General features: G+C 69.5%; 2 protein-coding genes across 5 annotated transcripts; one reads left to right on the forward strand and one right to left on the reverse strand.

The window, feature by feature from the left end:
• The first annotated feature begins 134 nt into the window (after positions 1–134).
• ADAMTSL5 (ADAMTS like 5) lies at positions 135–5,617 on the forward strand. Of its 2 annotated transcripts, none has more exons than XM_053965840.1 (12): positions 135–270; positions 1,205–1,265; positions 1,375–1,520; positions 1,852–1,912; positions 1,998–2,106; positions 2,192–2,319; positions 2,411–2,534; positions 3,003–3,086; positions 3,962–4,125; positions 4,206–4,449; positions 4,700–4,771; positions 5,139–5,617. In XM_053965840.1, exons 1-12 carry the CDS (start codon positions 212–214, stop codon positions 5,450–5,452), a joined length of 1,566 nt encoding a protein of 521 aa, XP_053821815.1. In that variant the 5' UTR covers positions 135–211; the 3' UTR covers positions 5,453–5,617. The 2 variants fall into 2 exon arrangements, with proteins under 2 accessions (XP_053821815.1, XP_053821816.1); XM_053965841.1 differs by having other exon boundaries at positions 4,686–4,771; positions 5,139–5,284.
• A 3,531-nt stretch (positions 5,618–9,148) lies between these two features.
• Positions 9,149–15,340, reverse strand: PCSK4 (proprotein convertase subtilisin/kexin type 4). Of its 3 annotated transcripts, none has more exons than XM_053965842.1 (15): positions 15,107–15,340; positions 14,572–14,676; positions 14,396–14,491; positions 13,639–13,767; positions 12,690–12,766; positions 12,501–12,589; positions 11,868–12,040; positions 11,581–11,793; positions 11,274–11,374; positions 10,889–10,992; positions 10,674–10,791; positions 10,323–10,493; positions 9,992–10,116; positions 9,692–9,811; positions 9,149–9,620 (listed from the first exon to the last, which is right to left on the reverse strand). In XM_053965842.1, exons 1-15 carry the CDS (start codon positions 15,323–15,325, stop codon positions 9,232–9,234), a joined length of 2,229 nt encoding a protein of 742 aa, XP_053821817.1. In that variant the 5' UTR covers positions 15,326–15,340; the 3' UTR covers positions 9,149–9,231. The 3 variants fall into 3 exon arrangements, with proteins under 3 accessions (XP_053821817.1, XP_053821819.1, XP_053821818.1); XM_053965844.1 differs by lacking the exon at positions 15,107–15,340 and adding an exon at positions 14,798–15,045; XM_053965843.1 differs by lacking the exons at positions 14,396–14,491; positions 14,572–14,676.
• Between the last annotated feature and the right edge of the window lie 57 nt (positions 15,341–15,397).

The following is a 15,397-nucleotide window of genomic DNA, read 5'->3' on the forward strand; positions in this document are numbered from 1 at the left end:
CCGGGGAGGGCTGGGCGCACCTTTGGGGCTGGATATTAATAACGCGGCGGGGAGGGACGGGAGGCGAACGGGGAGGGTGGGGGGGGAAGCCTCGCCCGGCCCCCCCGGAGCTGCGCAGGCGATGCCCGCTCGCCCCGGGTCCCCCCCGCTCCCCGCCGCCGGGACGCCGAGCCGGGACTGAGCCGCCGGGACGCCGCGGACGAGGGGCGGCATGGTCGGGGGGGGCCGTGGGGGCGGCTCGGACCCCCGCGGGGGACCCCACGGTGCTGGGTAAGCTCCTGATTTCTGCTTTAACCCTCGCGGACCCCCCCCCGCCCCGCGCCCCCGCGCTCCCCCGGAGCTCCTGCGGGGAAACTGAGGCACGCGGTGCCCCCCGCGCTGCCAGCGGGGTCTGGGCATCACCCACCCGGCATCGCCCGAGCCTCGGCGGGGTCCGGACGCTTCCAAACCCCCCCGGAGCGGCGGCAACGCGACCCCCCGGTCCTTCCCGTGTCCTGCTGGGGAGACCGAGAGCCGGGGGCTGCCGGTGGCCACCCGCGACCCCCCGGTCGCCGTGGGAGCTGCGCGGCGGGACGGAACCGGCTCGGCCGGGGGATTTCCCGACACGGGGATGGGACCCCGGCACCCCCCGCGCACCCTCCCGGCACCTCCCGCACCCCCGGGCTGGGCGCTTTGGGGTGCTGCAGGATGTGGCGCCGCGGGGCGTGGGGGCCTCCCGCTGCCCCCCACCCTGCTCGCCCCACGGCGGGGCCGGATCCGGATCGGGGAGCGACGCGGAGCCCCGGCGTGCAGGTCTGGTCCTGCCCCGGCAGGCAGCGATCCCGGCCCGGCGCCCGCCGCGGGGCCCTGGGGGCGGCGGGGCCGTCGCCCGTCCCGGGGCTGCGTGGGCACGCGTGGGGGACGCGGCGTCACCCACCCTGCGTCACCCACCCTGTGTCACCCACCCTGTGTCACCCACCCTGTGTCACCACCCAGCATCACCTACTGCGTGTCCCCCGCTGGCGGCACCAGACCCCGCATCCCCTCCCTGGGGACCCTCGCGCTGGCTCTGGGCTTGCCGCCCCTCAGCCCCGTCCCCCTCCCTGGGCTCCCCGGAGGGGGCTCGGCGGTGGCCACACCTCGGCGGCGGTGCTGGGCTGGGGGACGCCCCGGTGCCACCCCCCTGTCCCCGGGGGCGGCGGGCTCAGGGCTCTCTGCTCCGCAGGTCCTGGCGGCCGTGGCGGCTGCTGCTGCTGGCCTGGCTCAGCCTGGTGGGCACGGCACAGGTGAGGGGCCTGGGGGGCAGCTGGGGGGGGGGGGGGGCTGGGGCCCACGGTGGCACCCCCGGGCTCCTTCACCCCGCCCCCAGCGCTGACCATCACCTTCCTCACGCAGGACCCAGCCCTGGGGACAGCAGCGAGGGTCCCCGAGCCCCCAGCCCCTCCTCGGCCCCAGGGGACCTGGGGGTCCTGGGGACCCTGGAGCTCCTGCTCCAGCTCGTGTGGGGACGGCGTCGCCCTGCGCAGCCGGAGGTGCCTGCGGTGAGTGGGGGACGGGCCGGCACAGACCCCCCCGGGGTGTCCCCAGCTCCCAAACCCCGCGTGGCACCCAAATCCCACGGCACGGCCTTGCCACCACCTCGTGTGGCCCTGGGCCCGCAGCAGCACCCAGGGCCTGGTGCCTCCACCCTGGGCTGCAGCTCCAGAGGGATGAGGGACGCTGTGGGACATCGGGGTCCCCACGCCTCTTCTGCTGCCCTGTGGGGACGTGTCACTCTCAGTCCCATGGTGGCTCGGTGGCATCGTGGTCCTGGAGCTGGGGGGGGTCCCTGTGGGGGACACGGGGGGACACGAGCTGTCACTGTGACCGCAGGACCAGCGAGGAGCAGCCGTGCACGGGGGACCCGCGGCAGTACCGGCTCTGCCAGCTCCAGGTGAGCGCCGGGAGCGCCGTGGCACCGACGTGGCTGTCCCCGGTCCCCATCGCGGCCCTCCGGCTCCATCCCGGTGCTCCCACAGGGCTGCCCCAGCGGCTCCGTGCCCTTCCGGGCCATGCAGTGCTCCCTCTACGACAACCGGCCCGTCCTGGGCACCTCCGCCCGCTACCGCTGGGTGCCCTTCCACGGAGGTGAGTCCCGGGCCGGTGACGGCATCACCGGGGGCTCACGGCTGTCCCCGGCATCACCCCAACCCCTTCCCCCCTGCGCTGGCAGCCCCCAACCTGTGCGACCTCAACTGCCTGGCCGAGGGGCACAACTTCTACTACAGCTTCGGCCGGGTGCTGGACGGCACCCGCTGCGGCCCCGGCTCCCCGGACCTGTGCGTCGGCGGGCGCTGCCTGGTGGGTGCGCGCGGGGCCGGGACCCCCGGGACCCCCCACACCCCCCGGGACCCCCAGCCCCGCGCTGAGGGGGTGTCTGGGCTCCCCACAGAGCGTGGGCTGTGACGGGATCCTGGGCTCGGGCTCGCGCCCCGACGCCTGCGGCCACTGCGGCAGCGGCCACGGCTCGTGCGTCCTCGTGCACCGGCTGTTCCAGGGCTCGGACCCCTCCTCCGGTGAATGAACCATTGCCCCGGCCCCCTCCATGGGTGAATGCTTTGGCTCTTGGCTCCCCTGTCCTCCTGTCCCCATCCGTGTCCCCAAGGCATCTCCTGGGTGCCCCGTTGTCCCATCTCCTCTGCGCTTCCCCCATCCAGAGGGTCCTTGTCTCTGGTCCCTGCCTGTCCCCAGCACGCAGGGACAGGGACTCGGAGCAGCCCCTTCACTTGGGGGGATTAACTCGTTGCAGAGGGGTCACTCCTGGGGTGTGTGGGGGGGTCTGTTATGTCCCCAGGGGTGTCCAGGGTACTGGGGGCACCCCGAGTCCCTGTGCCCACACGTCCCTGCTGTCCCAGCACGTGGGGCCCAGCTGGGTCAATGCCTCAGACCCGGGTCCCCTCTGTGCCCCGTCCCCTCCCTCTCTGTCCCCCCGTGGTGCCCCCGGGCCCTGCCCAGGCTCTGCTCTGACCCTTTTCCCCCCACAGGATATTTGGGATATGTGAATGTGACCAAGATCCCGGCCGGGGCCACCCACATCAAGGTGACGGACAAGAGCCGCAACTACCTGGGTAGGACGTGAACTGCCTCCGTCCCAGTCAGTCCCAGTCAGCCCCAGTCAGCCCCAGTCAGCCCCAGTCAGTCAGCCCCAGTCAGCCCCAGTCAGTCCCAGTCAGCCCCAGTCAGTCAGCCCCAGTCAGCCCCAGTCAGCCCCAGTCAGTCCCAGTCAGCCCCAGTCAGTCAGCCCCAGTCAGTCCCAGTCAGCCCCAGTCAGTCAGCCCCAGTCAGCCCCAGTCAGCCCCAGTCAGTCAGCCCCAGTCAGTCCCAGTCAGCCCCAGTCAGCCCCAGTCAGCCCCAGTCAGCCCCAGTCAGCCCCAGTCAGTCCCAGTCCCTCGCAGTTGGCCCAGGCTGGTGCCAGCTGTGTGTTCGGGCAGGGCAGGGCAGGGCAGGGCAGGGGTGGCCGTGTCACGCCATGCTCTCCCATGTTTGTCCCATGTTTGTCCCATGCCGTGCCGTGCCGCTCCCTCCCTCGGATGCTGTTTTGAGCATCGCGGGGTCAGTGAACTCGCAAGCGCTCGGGGCAATTTTCCAGAGGCCGCGGCCGCGTTTTGGGAAGGGCTGAGCTGGACCGGGGCCAGACCGGCCACTGCAGCACCAGGACAGGGACCTCCATCCCCACCCCCCGTCCCCTTTCCCATGCAGCTGGAGCCCCTTCCCCCGTCCCAGCCGGGATTTGGGGGCTCGGGGCTGGCTTTGCACACCAGGCTTTGGCTGCGGCTCGGGCTCGCAGCCAAGATCCTACAGGAACGCGGATTCCCGGAGCCCCGAGCGCGGCTCCCCGGCCCACGCTGCCCTCCCGCGCCGGGAGAGGCCTCCGGTGGGGACCCGGGCGGGGGTCCCGGGGGCCGTGCGGGGCTCGGTTTGCCGGAGCCGCTCCCTCCCGCAGCGCTGATGGCGAGTGACGGGCGCTACGTCCTCAACGGCGACTGGGCCATCGCCTGGCCGGGGCCCTACGAGGCCGCCGGCACCCTCCTGACCTACAGCCGGGCCCCCGACGGCACCGAGAGCCTGGAGGCGCCCGGACCCACCCACGAGGACCTGCACGTGATGGTGAGGGCAGGGGGACACGGCGCTGGGGACAGCCACCCGCGCTCCCATCGCCCCTCCCAGCCCGGCTCGTGTCGCCCCAGGTGCTGCTGCAGGAGCCCAACCCCGGCATCGAGTACCAGTTCTGGCTGCCCCGCGGGCACCCCCAGCTCGGCCGCGGTGACACGAGCCCCCTGCGGCAGCCCCAGCCCCGGGGGGCCGGCAGCCCCCCGCCCCCGGAGCCCCCGCGCACCCCGGCCCCCGCGCCGCCCCCGCAGCCCGGGGGCTTTGCCACGGAGCCGCCGCCGAGGAGCCCCCCTGGCCGGAGCCAGGACGGGGCTGCCGCAGGTACATCCTCGGGGGTCCCCACAGCCCCCCGCGCCCCTGCTGGGAGCATCCTGGGCTGCCCAGGCGGGGGAATAAGATGGGGACCCTAAAAAGGACCCTAAAAGCCCTCGCCAGGGCTCTCAGGAGCCCCCTGTGACCCTCTCTGGGGTCTGGACCCTCAGCCTCCCCTCTCAAGGTTGCATGACGGGGGTTTGGGGGGGGGTCAGGAGTTCCCTCTGCCCCCTAAATTGCTGCAGCTTTATCCCCGCAGGGCGCTGCGGGAGGTGCCGCCCGCCCAAGGGGCGCTCCCAGCGCATCCTGCACTTCTGCCAGAGCGACTTCGGTGAGCGCCGGGGCGGGAGGGGCTCGGGAGGGTGTCGGGGGCGGGACAGGGCTGGGGACAGTGCCAGGGACAGTGCCAGGGACAGTGCCAGGAGCGGGAAGGAGCTCAGGGTGACACTGGGGGCGGTGCTGGGGACGGGAATGTGCTCAGGGCGATGCCAGAGGCAATGCCGGGGATGGAAGGGGGCTCAGAATGATGCCAGGGATGATGAGAGGAATGGGAAGAGGCTTACGGTGATGCCAGGGACGATGCCAGGGATGGGAGGGGGCTCAGCGCGATGCTGGGGATGGGGACAGACGTGGGGTGATGCCAGAGGCGATGCCACGGGTGGGAAGGGGCTCAGGGTGCCCCATCCTCACCCCCGCAGTGTTCCACGGGCGGATCCTGGCGCGGCGCCTGGTGGGGCGGGAGACGCGCTACGAGGTGGAGGTGAAGGCGCGGTACCGGCAGCGCTTCCCGCTGGTGGCCCGGGAGTACCTGTGGGTGCCCAACACCTGCGGGTGCCCCCCGCTGCGCGAGGGCGGCGAGTACCTGCTGATGGCGCGGCGCCACGTGAACCACGAGCACACCCTGAACCGCATCCTGCTGCAGGACGACGGCTACGCCCGGCCCTGGACGCCCCGCGAGGCCCGGCTGGTGCGGGGGGCGGCGCGGCGCTGCCCCCAGCCCCGGCCGCCCTGAGCCCCGTCCCGCTGCCACCGCCCCGGCACCGACCCCTTCCCATGCCCCCTCCCCGCAATGGACCCCCGCCCATCTCGCCGTCCTCGGGGTCCGCGTGGCAGCGGGGGGTGGAGGGGGGGGTGGTAATTTATTATTTTTGCAGAAAATAAATTGTTTATCCCCTCACTCGCCGCGTGTCCCTTCCTGGCTGGCGACGGCCCGGGGGGGGGGGGGTCCTCCCATTTCAGGGGGTTCCCTCTGTGTCCCCGTGGGCAGGGGGGGGTTCCTCCGTGTCCCTCCGCTTCAGGGGGTCCCCTCTGTGTCCCCATGAGCGGGGGGTCGCCTCCGTGTCCCCGCGCTGAGCCCCAGGAGCAGCTCCCACCGGCAGCGTGTCCCTGTCCCCGTGGCCGCGTGCCAGGCTCTGCCCGCCGGGGTCGGGGACCTCCCGCTTATCTCCCTTCCGGCGGAGCCGAGCGTGTCCCCCCCCCCGTAACCCAACCCTCGGGCTGGTGGCGGCCACCGCGGGGCCCCTGCGGGGACAGGATGTGACCGGGGCCACTGGGGCACCCCGGGGGCTTCTCCCGCTCGGGGCTCCCTCGGGGCGGGCTCGGAGCTGGTGCCAGGGGAAGCTGAGACCTCCCAGTTCGTGTGGCTGGGGACTGTCCCCAGACCGGGGTCCTGGGGTGCCCCGAGTGGCAGCTGCCAGCGCAGGAGGGTCCTTGTCACATCGGGTGACATCACCACGAGCCAGAAATGAGCCCCGGGACCAGCTGGGGAGCGCAGGTCTGAGCCGCAGCTGGTCCCAGTAAAGTCCGAGTGATTCCAGGTGCTCCGGGGTGATTCGGGCTGCAAAGGTGCCTCCACCCTATAAAAATGCTCCCTCCCACCCCCACCCCACGGTTAATTCGGGGCTGCTGGGTGGGGGGGATTTTGTCCTTGGCAGGGTCCCAGCCATGGCGGGTTTGGGGGCCACCCCTCGCACGAAGAAACCCTCCAGGGAGGACCAGGGGCTCTCGACCCCGAGGGCTGCGGCTCGCGGTCGGGCCAAGAGCCGGCAGAGAGAGGGGGAGCAGGGGGAGCGCGTCCCGCGGGGGTGGGCGCGTGTGCCCACCTCCCCCACCACGCCCGGGAAGGGACGGCTGGTCCGGCGGGGCCCCGAGGAGAGTCCCAGCCCCGGGGAAATCCCTGCGCGGGGCGGGGGCGCTGCCCTGGCTGTGCTGACAGGCCCCCTCTGCCCCACAGACCCCGCGAGACCCCCACCACCGCCCTGCCCCGGGGGCTCCTATTTCTCGGGGCTCCCCGAGGTTGCGCATCAGGACCCCGCTGTCCCTAAGGCCCCCAGCCTGTGAGTGTGAGGGGGGTCCCCATAGCCCCCCAGTATGTGAGGGGGGAGTCCAACAGCCCCCCCAGCACCTCTGACCCTCTGCCTTCCCCCTCCAGGCCGAGCCCCGGGGCCCTGACCCCAGCGAGGGACGGGCCCCCGAAGGTGCGGAGGAAGCTGCAGCACACCCTGGTCCTGGAGCTGGTGAGCTGGGGGGGTCGGGGGGGCTCTGCAGCGCCAGGGGCTGGGGGCTGACCCTGTTCCCTGTCCCCAGGACGGGACCCTGCTCTACTCCTCCCTCCTCGCCCACGGGCAGAAGGATGCCACGGCCACCTTCACCACGGACTTCCAGGCGAGTTCCTACAAGGTGGGTGCCCCGGGGTTGGGACAGAGCTGTTGAGTCGGGGGGGCCGGGGAGCTGTGATTTGGGGCCGTGGATGATGTGGCTCTTCACGGCCACCCCATGTGGCCTCTGTGCCAATGTCCCTTGTAGCTGAAGGGGAAGGGGCTCTGAAATCCCATTGTTGAGGGGGTGAGGGATCCTGCTGAGGGCACTGAACCCCCCTTGGGGCTCCCCTTGCTGTCACGATGGGGGTGCTGGAGGTTTTCCAAGATGCTGTTCCCTCCCAGGTCCACGTGAAGCTGCGTCCACACGTGCAGGAGTTCTTGGAGAGCCTTTCCAAGACCTACGAGGTACCCAGAGCCCCCGGGGTCTGTGGGCTGACCCCTTGGGGGCTGGGGGGACTTGAGCAGCCCATGCAAGGACCTTCACCCTCTCTCTGCCAGATCTTCATCTTCACCACTGCGAAGAAGGACTATGCCAAGAAGCTCCTGGAGGTGCTGGACCCCAAGAAGAAGCTGATCAGGTGAAGGTGCTGGTGGTGCCCTGCTGGGGACCCCCTGTGTGGCAGGGCGGGGTCCCCACAGCTCTGTCTCCCCCCAGGCACTGCCTCTCCCAGTCGGATTGTGTCTGCTCCCAGGGCTGCTACTGGAAGGACCTGACCTGCCTGGGCAGGGACCTGGCCAAGGTGGTGGCCCTGGACCACACCATGCAGGGCTTCCCTGCCCAGGTAAGGCAGCGCTGCTCCGGGGGGATTTGCGTGTCCCAGTCCCCGTGTGGGATCCCTGTGCAGGATCCAACCTTCTCCCTGTCCCCCCAGGCTGCCAACTGGATCCTGGTGCCACCGTGGTCTGGGGACCCTCAGGATGAGGAGCTGCTGCGCCTCATCCCGGTGCTGGGCCAGCTGGGCCAGGCGGTAGGACATGGGGAAAGGGACGAGGGGAAAGGGACGTGGGGATGGGGACATGGGGAAGGGGACATGAGGATGGGGACGGGAAAGGGACGTGGGGAAGGGGACACGGGGAAAGGGACGTGGGGATGGGGACAGGAAGGGGATGTGGGGAAGGGAACGGGTGCTCTGCACAGCCCGCCCCTACCCCATCTCTCCCTGTGCAGGAGGACGTGCGCCCCGAGATCCAGCGGCAATTCCAGCCCCGCCAGCTGCCCACTGAGGATTAGGCCAGCCTGGAGGAGCAGGATGTGGAACACCTCCGGGAGAGGCCTGGAGAAGCTGTGCTCGGGGGCATCCAGCACCTCACCCTACGGACCGGGGCCGGACGGTTGTGCCAGGACTCTCCCCTGGTGTTTGCAGGGATCCCAGCTCATCCCTGGGGCTGAGTTTGGGGTGCCCCCAAGGAGAGCCGGGGCCTTGGGAGACAAAGCTCCATCCTGGCTCCCTCCTCCCGCTGCTCTGTAAGGTCCAGCCAAGGTTCTCACGGGTCATTATAAGCTTGGAGAAAGGTCTGGCTCTGCCTGAATTCCCAAAACTCTTCAGCTGAGCAAACACGCTGTGCCGGGGAAGGGGGGGACACAAACCTCCTCCCCGGTGTCCTGGGACAGTCCAGGGTCCTGGCACGGGGCCGGTGCCCCCCGGGAGGGCCCCGGCTGGCAGCTCTCCCTGTGCCATCTGTGCCCAGTGCCATGGGTGCCACGTGCTGGGCACAGCTGCCACTGTCCTCTGCCAGTCCCCGTGGGACAGAGTGGTTGGGGCGCAGCCACCCCGGGACCCCTTTTTTGAGGCCTAAAGCTGCTGGTGAGCAGGAATTGGGGACTCCGGAGGGGTTCTGGGCTGGCCTTGGCTGCCTCTGCTCTGCCGGAAGCCACGTGGGCTCGTGGCCGGGCTCCTGCCGTGGCCACACGGGTGCAGCTGTTTGGGGACACGTCACATCTCGTCCCTCTGCGCCTGGGAAAGGGCACAGGGCTCCCGGCCCCTCCGGGAATGTCTCTGTCCCCGGGGGTGGAGGAGGAGCCCCCCGCCATCCCCTCGCACAGCTGGACAGGGCTGGGACCCTCCCAGGCGCTGCTGGGAAGGGGAATCACCCTTGGAGAGGGCGGCTGGAAAAGCAACAAGCGGTTTATTTCGGAAGGCAGGCACGATCCCTGCTGTGCCCCGGGCTGTCCCTGCAGCCCGGGCTGGTGTCACTCTGTGCTCCCGGCCCGGGGACAGCACGGAGCTCCTTTGCCAGCGCGGAGGACCGTGCGGCACGTGGGGTACAGCACCCCCAGCAGGACCAGGCTGCCGCAGGCGAGGACAGTGACGAGCACCAGGTCCCTGCGCAGCCCCGCCGGGCCGGGGGAGCCCTCTGCGGGGTGCTGGCAGGTGCGGGTGATGTCCTGGAAGGTGCGGCCCGAGGGACAGGACGTGCAGTTGTTGGCCGAGGCGCCCTGGCAGGTGTAGCAGGAGGGGTGGCAGCTGGCGCAGACACGGGCAGTGTCCCTAGGGGTGGCACTCCGGGCGCGGCCGTAGTAGCGTGGGGGGCAGTAGGACAGGCAGGAGCCGTGGTGGGTGTACAGGGAGCTGCCACAGTCTGTGGAGAGAGGCCGGGGTGAGACCCTGGCGAGCAGAGCCTTGTCACTGCCCCCCCAGAGCCTCGCTCACCCTCGCAGGCTCCCTGCTCGTCCCTCCTGAGACACTCGTCGGTGACGGTGGCTGCGGAGCGCCGGGCTGGCATGTCCTCATCCGTGCCGTGCAGGTGCAGGATGAAGCTGCTCAGCTGGCCTGGGGACAGGAGGGGACAGGGGGCTGGAGGCTCTGGGGGTGTGTCCTCCTCAAACACAGGAGGGCTTGTGGCCAGGCAGGAGAAATCAACAAACTGCCCATCCAAGGGGGGGAAGGAAGAATGACCAAGCACAGGGTGACCCCAGTAAAAATGGGGTTCCCCCGCCATGGGGCACCCACCTGTGTTCTGGGCATCACCCCTGTTCTCCAGCTGGAGGGTCCAGATCCCCTTGGGGTTCTCATCCCAGAAGTGCGTGGACATGAAGGTCCAGTCCTTGTAGCCGTCCTGGCTGGTGTCGTAGGGGCTGGGGGAGGAGAGCAGAGCTGGGAGTGCCAGCCCGGGGGCCTGCAGGGGCAGGCTGTCACCTGAAGGGTCACCCTGTGCTTGCTCTGAGGGGACACTCCCACGTGGCAGGGGTGCAGAGGAGTTTTGGGCCCAGTGAGCCCCTTTTTGGGAGCCTGCTGGCCCTGGGGAGGCCGTGGGAGCGCCGGTGCTCCCCTCTGTCCTTACCGCACTGTCACCAGCGTGGACGTGGTCCCCATGGGGCTGCTCAGAGCCACCACCAGGTCCCCCCTGCGGCTGTAGCTCAGGGACAGCTGGACCTGGACGTGCTCCAGGGAGCGGATGCTCTCGGAGCAGGAGGAGACATCCGTGGAGATGGTGAGCCTGGAGCCGATGTCCCTGTCGAGGACAAGCTGCAGGTGAGGGCATTCCCTCCCCTGCCACGGGCGTCCTACACTCCCCCGTGGCCTCCAAGCACAGCAGAGCCCGTGCAGCACAGGTCACTTTTTGAGCCCCTGTGCCTGTGGTGGGCACAGCAAGTCCCTGTGGGAGGCTGGACCTGGGGTCACTGTCCCTTACCTGGGGACCTGGACGGCCTGGACCGAACACTTCTCCTGGGGCCGAGTCCCTGTCCACGTGGAGGCCGCCTGCACCAGCAGCCCCGCGTCCAGCAGCCCGTAGCCGTAGTAGTGGCTCACTGGGACACAGGTGCCAGCCAAGAGAGGGGCCCGTGAGCCCCTCGGTGCCACCAGGGGCTGCTGGAAGGTGTCTGAGGGGCTGAGCCCTGCACTCACCCCTGCGCCCGACGCCGTTCTCGGCCCAGTCCTCTGCCTGCAGGTGAGCGGGTTTGGAGGCCCTGATGATCAGGTGCTGCAGGTCACGCCAGGTCAGGGCTGGGCTGGAAGCAAGGAGGACGTGGGACACAGGTCTGGGTTGCTTTTTAACGGGGAGATTTGGCTCTTCTGGGGCGGGTAGAGCAACTGCCTAGGCCCAAGCTGATCCCCCCACGAACTCCTTTGGTAGCAAAGGGCTCCAGAGGACAACGCTCCTGCTGTCCCACGGCCCTGGGGGAAGGCCACAACTCTGCACCCCAACCTTCCTGCTGCCCCTCCCCTTTCTCATCCCTGGTTAGGCGCCAGCTCTCCCCGGGTCGTGTCCCTCTCTCTCGGTGTCACCTACTTGGCCTCCAGTGCCAGGGCCACCATGCCCGCGGCCAGCGGGGCCGAGGCGGAGGTGCCGGTGTGTTTGTCTGTGCAGCGGTGGTGCAGGTCAGTGGTCACCTGGGGGGACAGGGGGGTCTCAGGACTGTTTCTGAGAAAGCTGCCTGCAGTTGGGTACCTCCAGAAAATTCTCCTTTCGGGTCCCTTTGAGCTTTTGGGGCTCTACACAGACACCAAGCTAAGGCGGACCGGGACCAGCCCGGCCCGTGCTGGGATCTGTGTCTGCCCCGGAGCTGCTGCTCTGGCAGAGCTGTTGTGACACTCACAATCTGCACCTTGCTGGTGGTCCTGCTGCTGTAGGTGGTGGTGAGGATGGCGGGGCAGCTCTCGCTGTAGCGGGGCCGCTGCCCGTCCCCCAGGACGCTGCCCACCGACACCGTGTAGATGCTGTTGGTGTACCCATCGCAGTTGCAGTTGTCGTAGTTGGTGCCGCCGTTGCCCGAGGCCCAGATGAAGATGGAGCCGAGCCCACCCCGTCCCTGTTGAAGAGCAGAGGGGGCTGAGCAGGGTGTCCTCGTGTCCCTGTGGCCCCCGAGGCCAGGGCTGGGCTTACATGGACGACCCCTCTGTGGAAAGCGGTCGCAGCCAGGACTCCAGGCCCGTCCACCGTCCTGCCATTGTCCTCGGGGCCCCAGCTGGCGCTGTAGATGTGGATGTACTGGGGCTGCAGGCTCAGGGCCTGCGCCTCCACTATGTCCATGATGGAGCCGTCCAGCATCCGCACGCCTGAGGGCAGGCACCGGGCAGCCGTGGTGGCCGGGAGGGGCCGAGGTGGCTCCGAGGGGACAGGAGCCACGCAGGTGCCACACCGAGGGCAGGGCCTGGGGGCACCTTGCCGGGCCCCCCCAGCCCCCCAGAGCTTTCACGTGCCCCTGCCCTAAGGAGATCAGGCCCCCTCGGCTCTGTGCCCTTCCCAAAGCTCCTCGTTAAGCCTTTTGTAATTAAGCCCAGGGAGTGCTCCTGGCTTTTAACCCCCTTTGCCACCCTCACTTCCACGGCAGAACCTGAGCCTGCCCTGCTGGCGCTGGGCTGAGCATCAAAGCCCCGGGAGCACCGAGTCTGATGTGGGGCAGCACCCACCCTGCCCATCCCTGTGGAGCCCAGAGCAGCCCCACCTGGGCTCCTGCATCCCCACGGGGGGCTGGAGCTGATTTCCAGCTTCCCTCCCAGGGGAGCAACGCCTCACCTCCGATTTTGGCGTTGTAGGCGACGCCGGCACCGCAGACTCCGTTGTTGGCCACAGCAGCCACTTCCCCCGCACAGCGTGTCCCATGCCTGGGGGGACAGAGTGACCCTGAGAGGGGCGGGGGGCCTGGGACAGCCCCAGCGCCCCCAGAGCTGACCCCCCCCATGTGGGGAGCTGGGCAGAACCCACCAGTTCTTGTCGCTGTCGCCGTATCGGGGCTGGGGATCGGGGTCGTTGCTGTTGAAGTCGTAACTCGCCAGCGGGTCCTGTTACAGAGCGAGGAGTGAGCCGCAGGGCCCGGGCAGGGCTGTGACAGCTCGGCACAGGCGCCTGGCACCGAGCCCGGCGCTGGCACCGCCGAGGGCCCCGGGGGCCAGCGGGGCCCCTTCGTGCCCAGCTGCGCTGGGAGCTGGAGCTAAACCGAGTGCCGAGAGGGAAGGGAGCTGGGAAAGGGGCTCAGCCTGGAGAAAAGGAGGAGCGGGGGACACCTTCTGGCTCTGAACCGCTCCCTGACAGGAGGGGACAGCCAGGGGACAACAGGACAGGAGGGAACGGCCTCAGGCTGTGCCTGGTGGGACATCAGCAGGAATTTCCCCATGGAAAGGGTGGTCAGGCCGTGGCAGGGGCTGCCCAGGGAGGTTGGGAGTCCCTGGAGGTGGCACTCGGTGCTCTGGGCTGCTGAGAAGGTGGGCACAGGTTGCACTCGATGATCCTGGAGCCCTTTTCCAGCCTCGGTGTCTCTGGGGTTGTGCAGAAAGGGCTGAAAGCAGCACAGCTTTGCTGCCTCCCCGACAGAGCCCAGCGTGCCCCGAGGGTGACCCTCGCTGGCCACGCGGCCCCGGGAGAGGAGCCACGGCAGCGGTGGCGTTCCACAGAGCCGGGACTGCCTTTCCTTCCCCGGGAGGGTTTGCCAGCTGTGCTGGCTTTGCAGCTTGCTGTAATCGCAGCTCTCTGGGGGCTCCGGTGCGTGTACAAGTTGTAACACTTCCCCAGCGTGAGATTGCACCGCGGGAGGCTTCAAACCTTGGACCCAGCCCTGCAGGGGCCGAGCTCCCCCCGCACAGCGCCGGGGTGGGCTGAAGGCATCGACTCCCCCCCCTCCCTGGAGGAGCCGCTCCCCGGACCCCCCCATAGTTACGTAGTTGGCAGCCAGGTCGGGATGATCCTTCTCCAGCCCATCATCCAGGACAGTCAGCACCACCCCCAGCCCCGTGTAGCCTCTGCTCCAAGCCGTGAGGATGTTCAGGTCGGGATGGACGTCGTTGTTCTGGAAAACAGATTAAATTTGATCGGCAGCCGGGGTCACCCCGCGGGAGTCCTGCTGCCTCATCACTGCCGGCATTAGCTTGGTTTATGTCTTGGTGGGGCACCGGCAAGGGCACTGCCAGCGCTCAGGGAGGGATCCTGCCCCTCTGCTCAGCCCTGGAGGCGCTTCTGGGGCGCTGTGCCCAGTCTGGGCTCCCAGGGTGGGTCCAGTGGAGGCTCACAAGGTTGAGGAGGGGATTGGAACATCCCGACAAAGAAAAGCTGAGGGAGCCGGGGCTGTTCAGCCTTGAGAGGGGCCCTCAGCCCTCGGTGTCCCTGTCTGCTGCCCTGGGAGGGCTCAGGGCGGGGGCCAGGCTCGCCCTGGGGACCAGAAATGGCACCAGGGGAAGGGGCAGGGACTGCTCCCAGGAATTCCCCTGCACAGGAGGAAGAACTTCTTCAGTGTGCAGTGCCCGAGCCCTGAACAGAGACCCGAGGGGCTGTGGGGTCTCCCTCACTGGGGATATCCCAGAACAATCCAGACCCAGTCCCGTGTCTCCGGCACGGTGCTGAGCAGGGAGGGGGCATTGGGCGCACCCTCCCTCCCGTGACTGGGGTGGGGATGAGGAGGGGAGGCAGCCCGCTCTCACCATGTACCACTGCTTGGGGAACCAGGGGTCCGTGGGCACCACGCCCGTGCCTCTCTTGGAGCGCCTCTTCAGCGTCTGCTGCTCAAACCACAGGACCTGGGCGGGGAGCAGCGCGGTGGGCGCCGGGCCGTGCCTGCCCACAGCTGCCCCCTGGCTCCCCGTGCCCTCCTCCCTACCTGGGGGTCCCTGGTGAGCCGCATGTGCCACCCCCAGTGCCTGCTCAGGGCTCTCTGCCTGGTGCCGCGGTGGCTGAAGTGATGAAAGGGCTCTCCCTCCATCACCTGCGGGCACAAAGAGCTGCCGTGAGCTTTTCTGCGGGACCGCGGTGCCAGCCCCGCGGCACTGGCCACAGGAGGGTGGGCTGAGCCCGAGCTGTAGAGCAGCACAAGCAGAAAGTGTCACCTGGGGACAGAATGGAGTCCTGGGGACGGGGTGGGGGCCTTGGGGGTCCCTCGCTCACCCCTGCCTGCTCAGAGGCCGTTTGCTGAGGGTGGGGGGACACTGGCACCCTCAGAATTCCCACATTCCCAGGAAGTGTTTGAGGGGAAGCGTTGGATGGGGCTTGGAGCAACCTGGCCTAATGGAAGATGTGCCTGCCCATGGGACAAGCGAAGGGGACGAACAGTGGCCACACAGGGTGGGTACGAGCAAGAAGGCCGGGCCAGGGGCACACGGGGTGGGCTGGGCCCGCCTTCCCCGCCCAGGCCGCACCTGGCCCAGGTAGAGCAGCCCGTGCCGGCGGGCCAGGGCCCGGGCGTCCCGCAGCCCCGCCGCCACGCGCACGGCCCAGCTGCTCAGGTAGACGCGGGGCTTGGCGGGGCCCGGAGGGGCGGTGGCGGCCGCCACGAGCAGCGCGAGCAGCACCGGGAGCAGCGCGAGCAGCACCGGGAGCAGCGACAGCGCCGGGCCGGGCCCGGGCCGAGCCGCCATGAGGCCGCGTTGCCATGGCAACGGCGTCGGCCCCGCCCTCCGCGCGGCCTCGCCTCATTGGCCCGCCTTGAC

The sequence above is a fragment of the Vidua chalybeata genome, chromosome 27, assembly GCF_026979565.1.
Source record: "Vidua chalybeata isolate OUT-0048 chromosome 27, bVidCha1 merged haplotype, whole genome shotgun sequence".
In the NCBI taxonomy this organism is placed as follows: domain Eukaryota; kingdom Metazoa; phylum Chordata; class Aves; order Passeriformes; family Viduidae; genus Vidua; species Vidua chalybeata.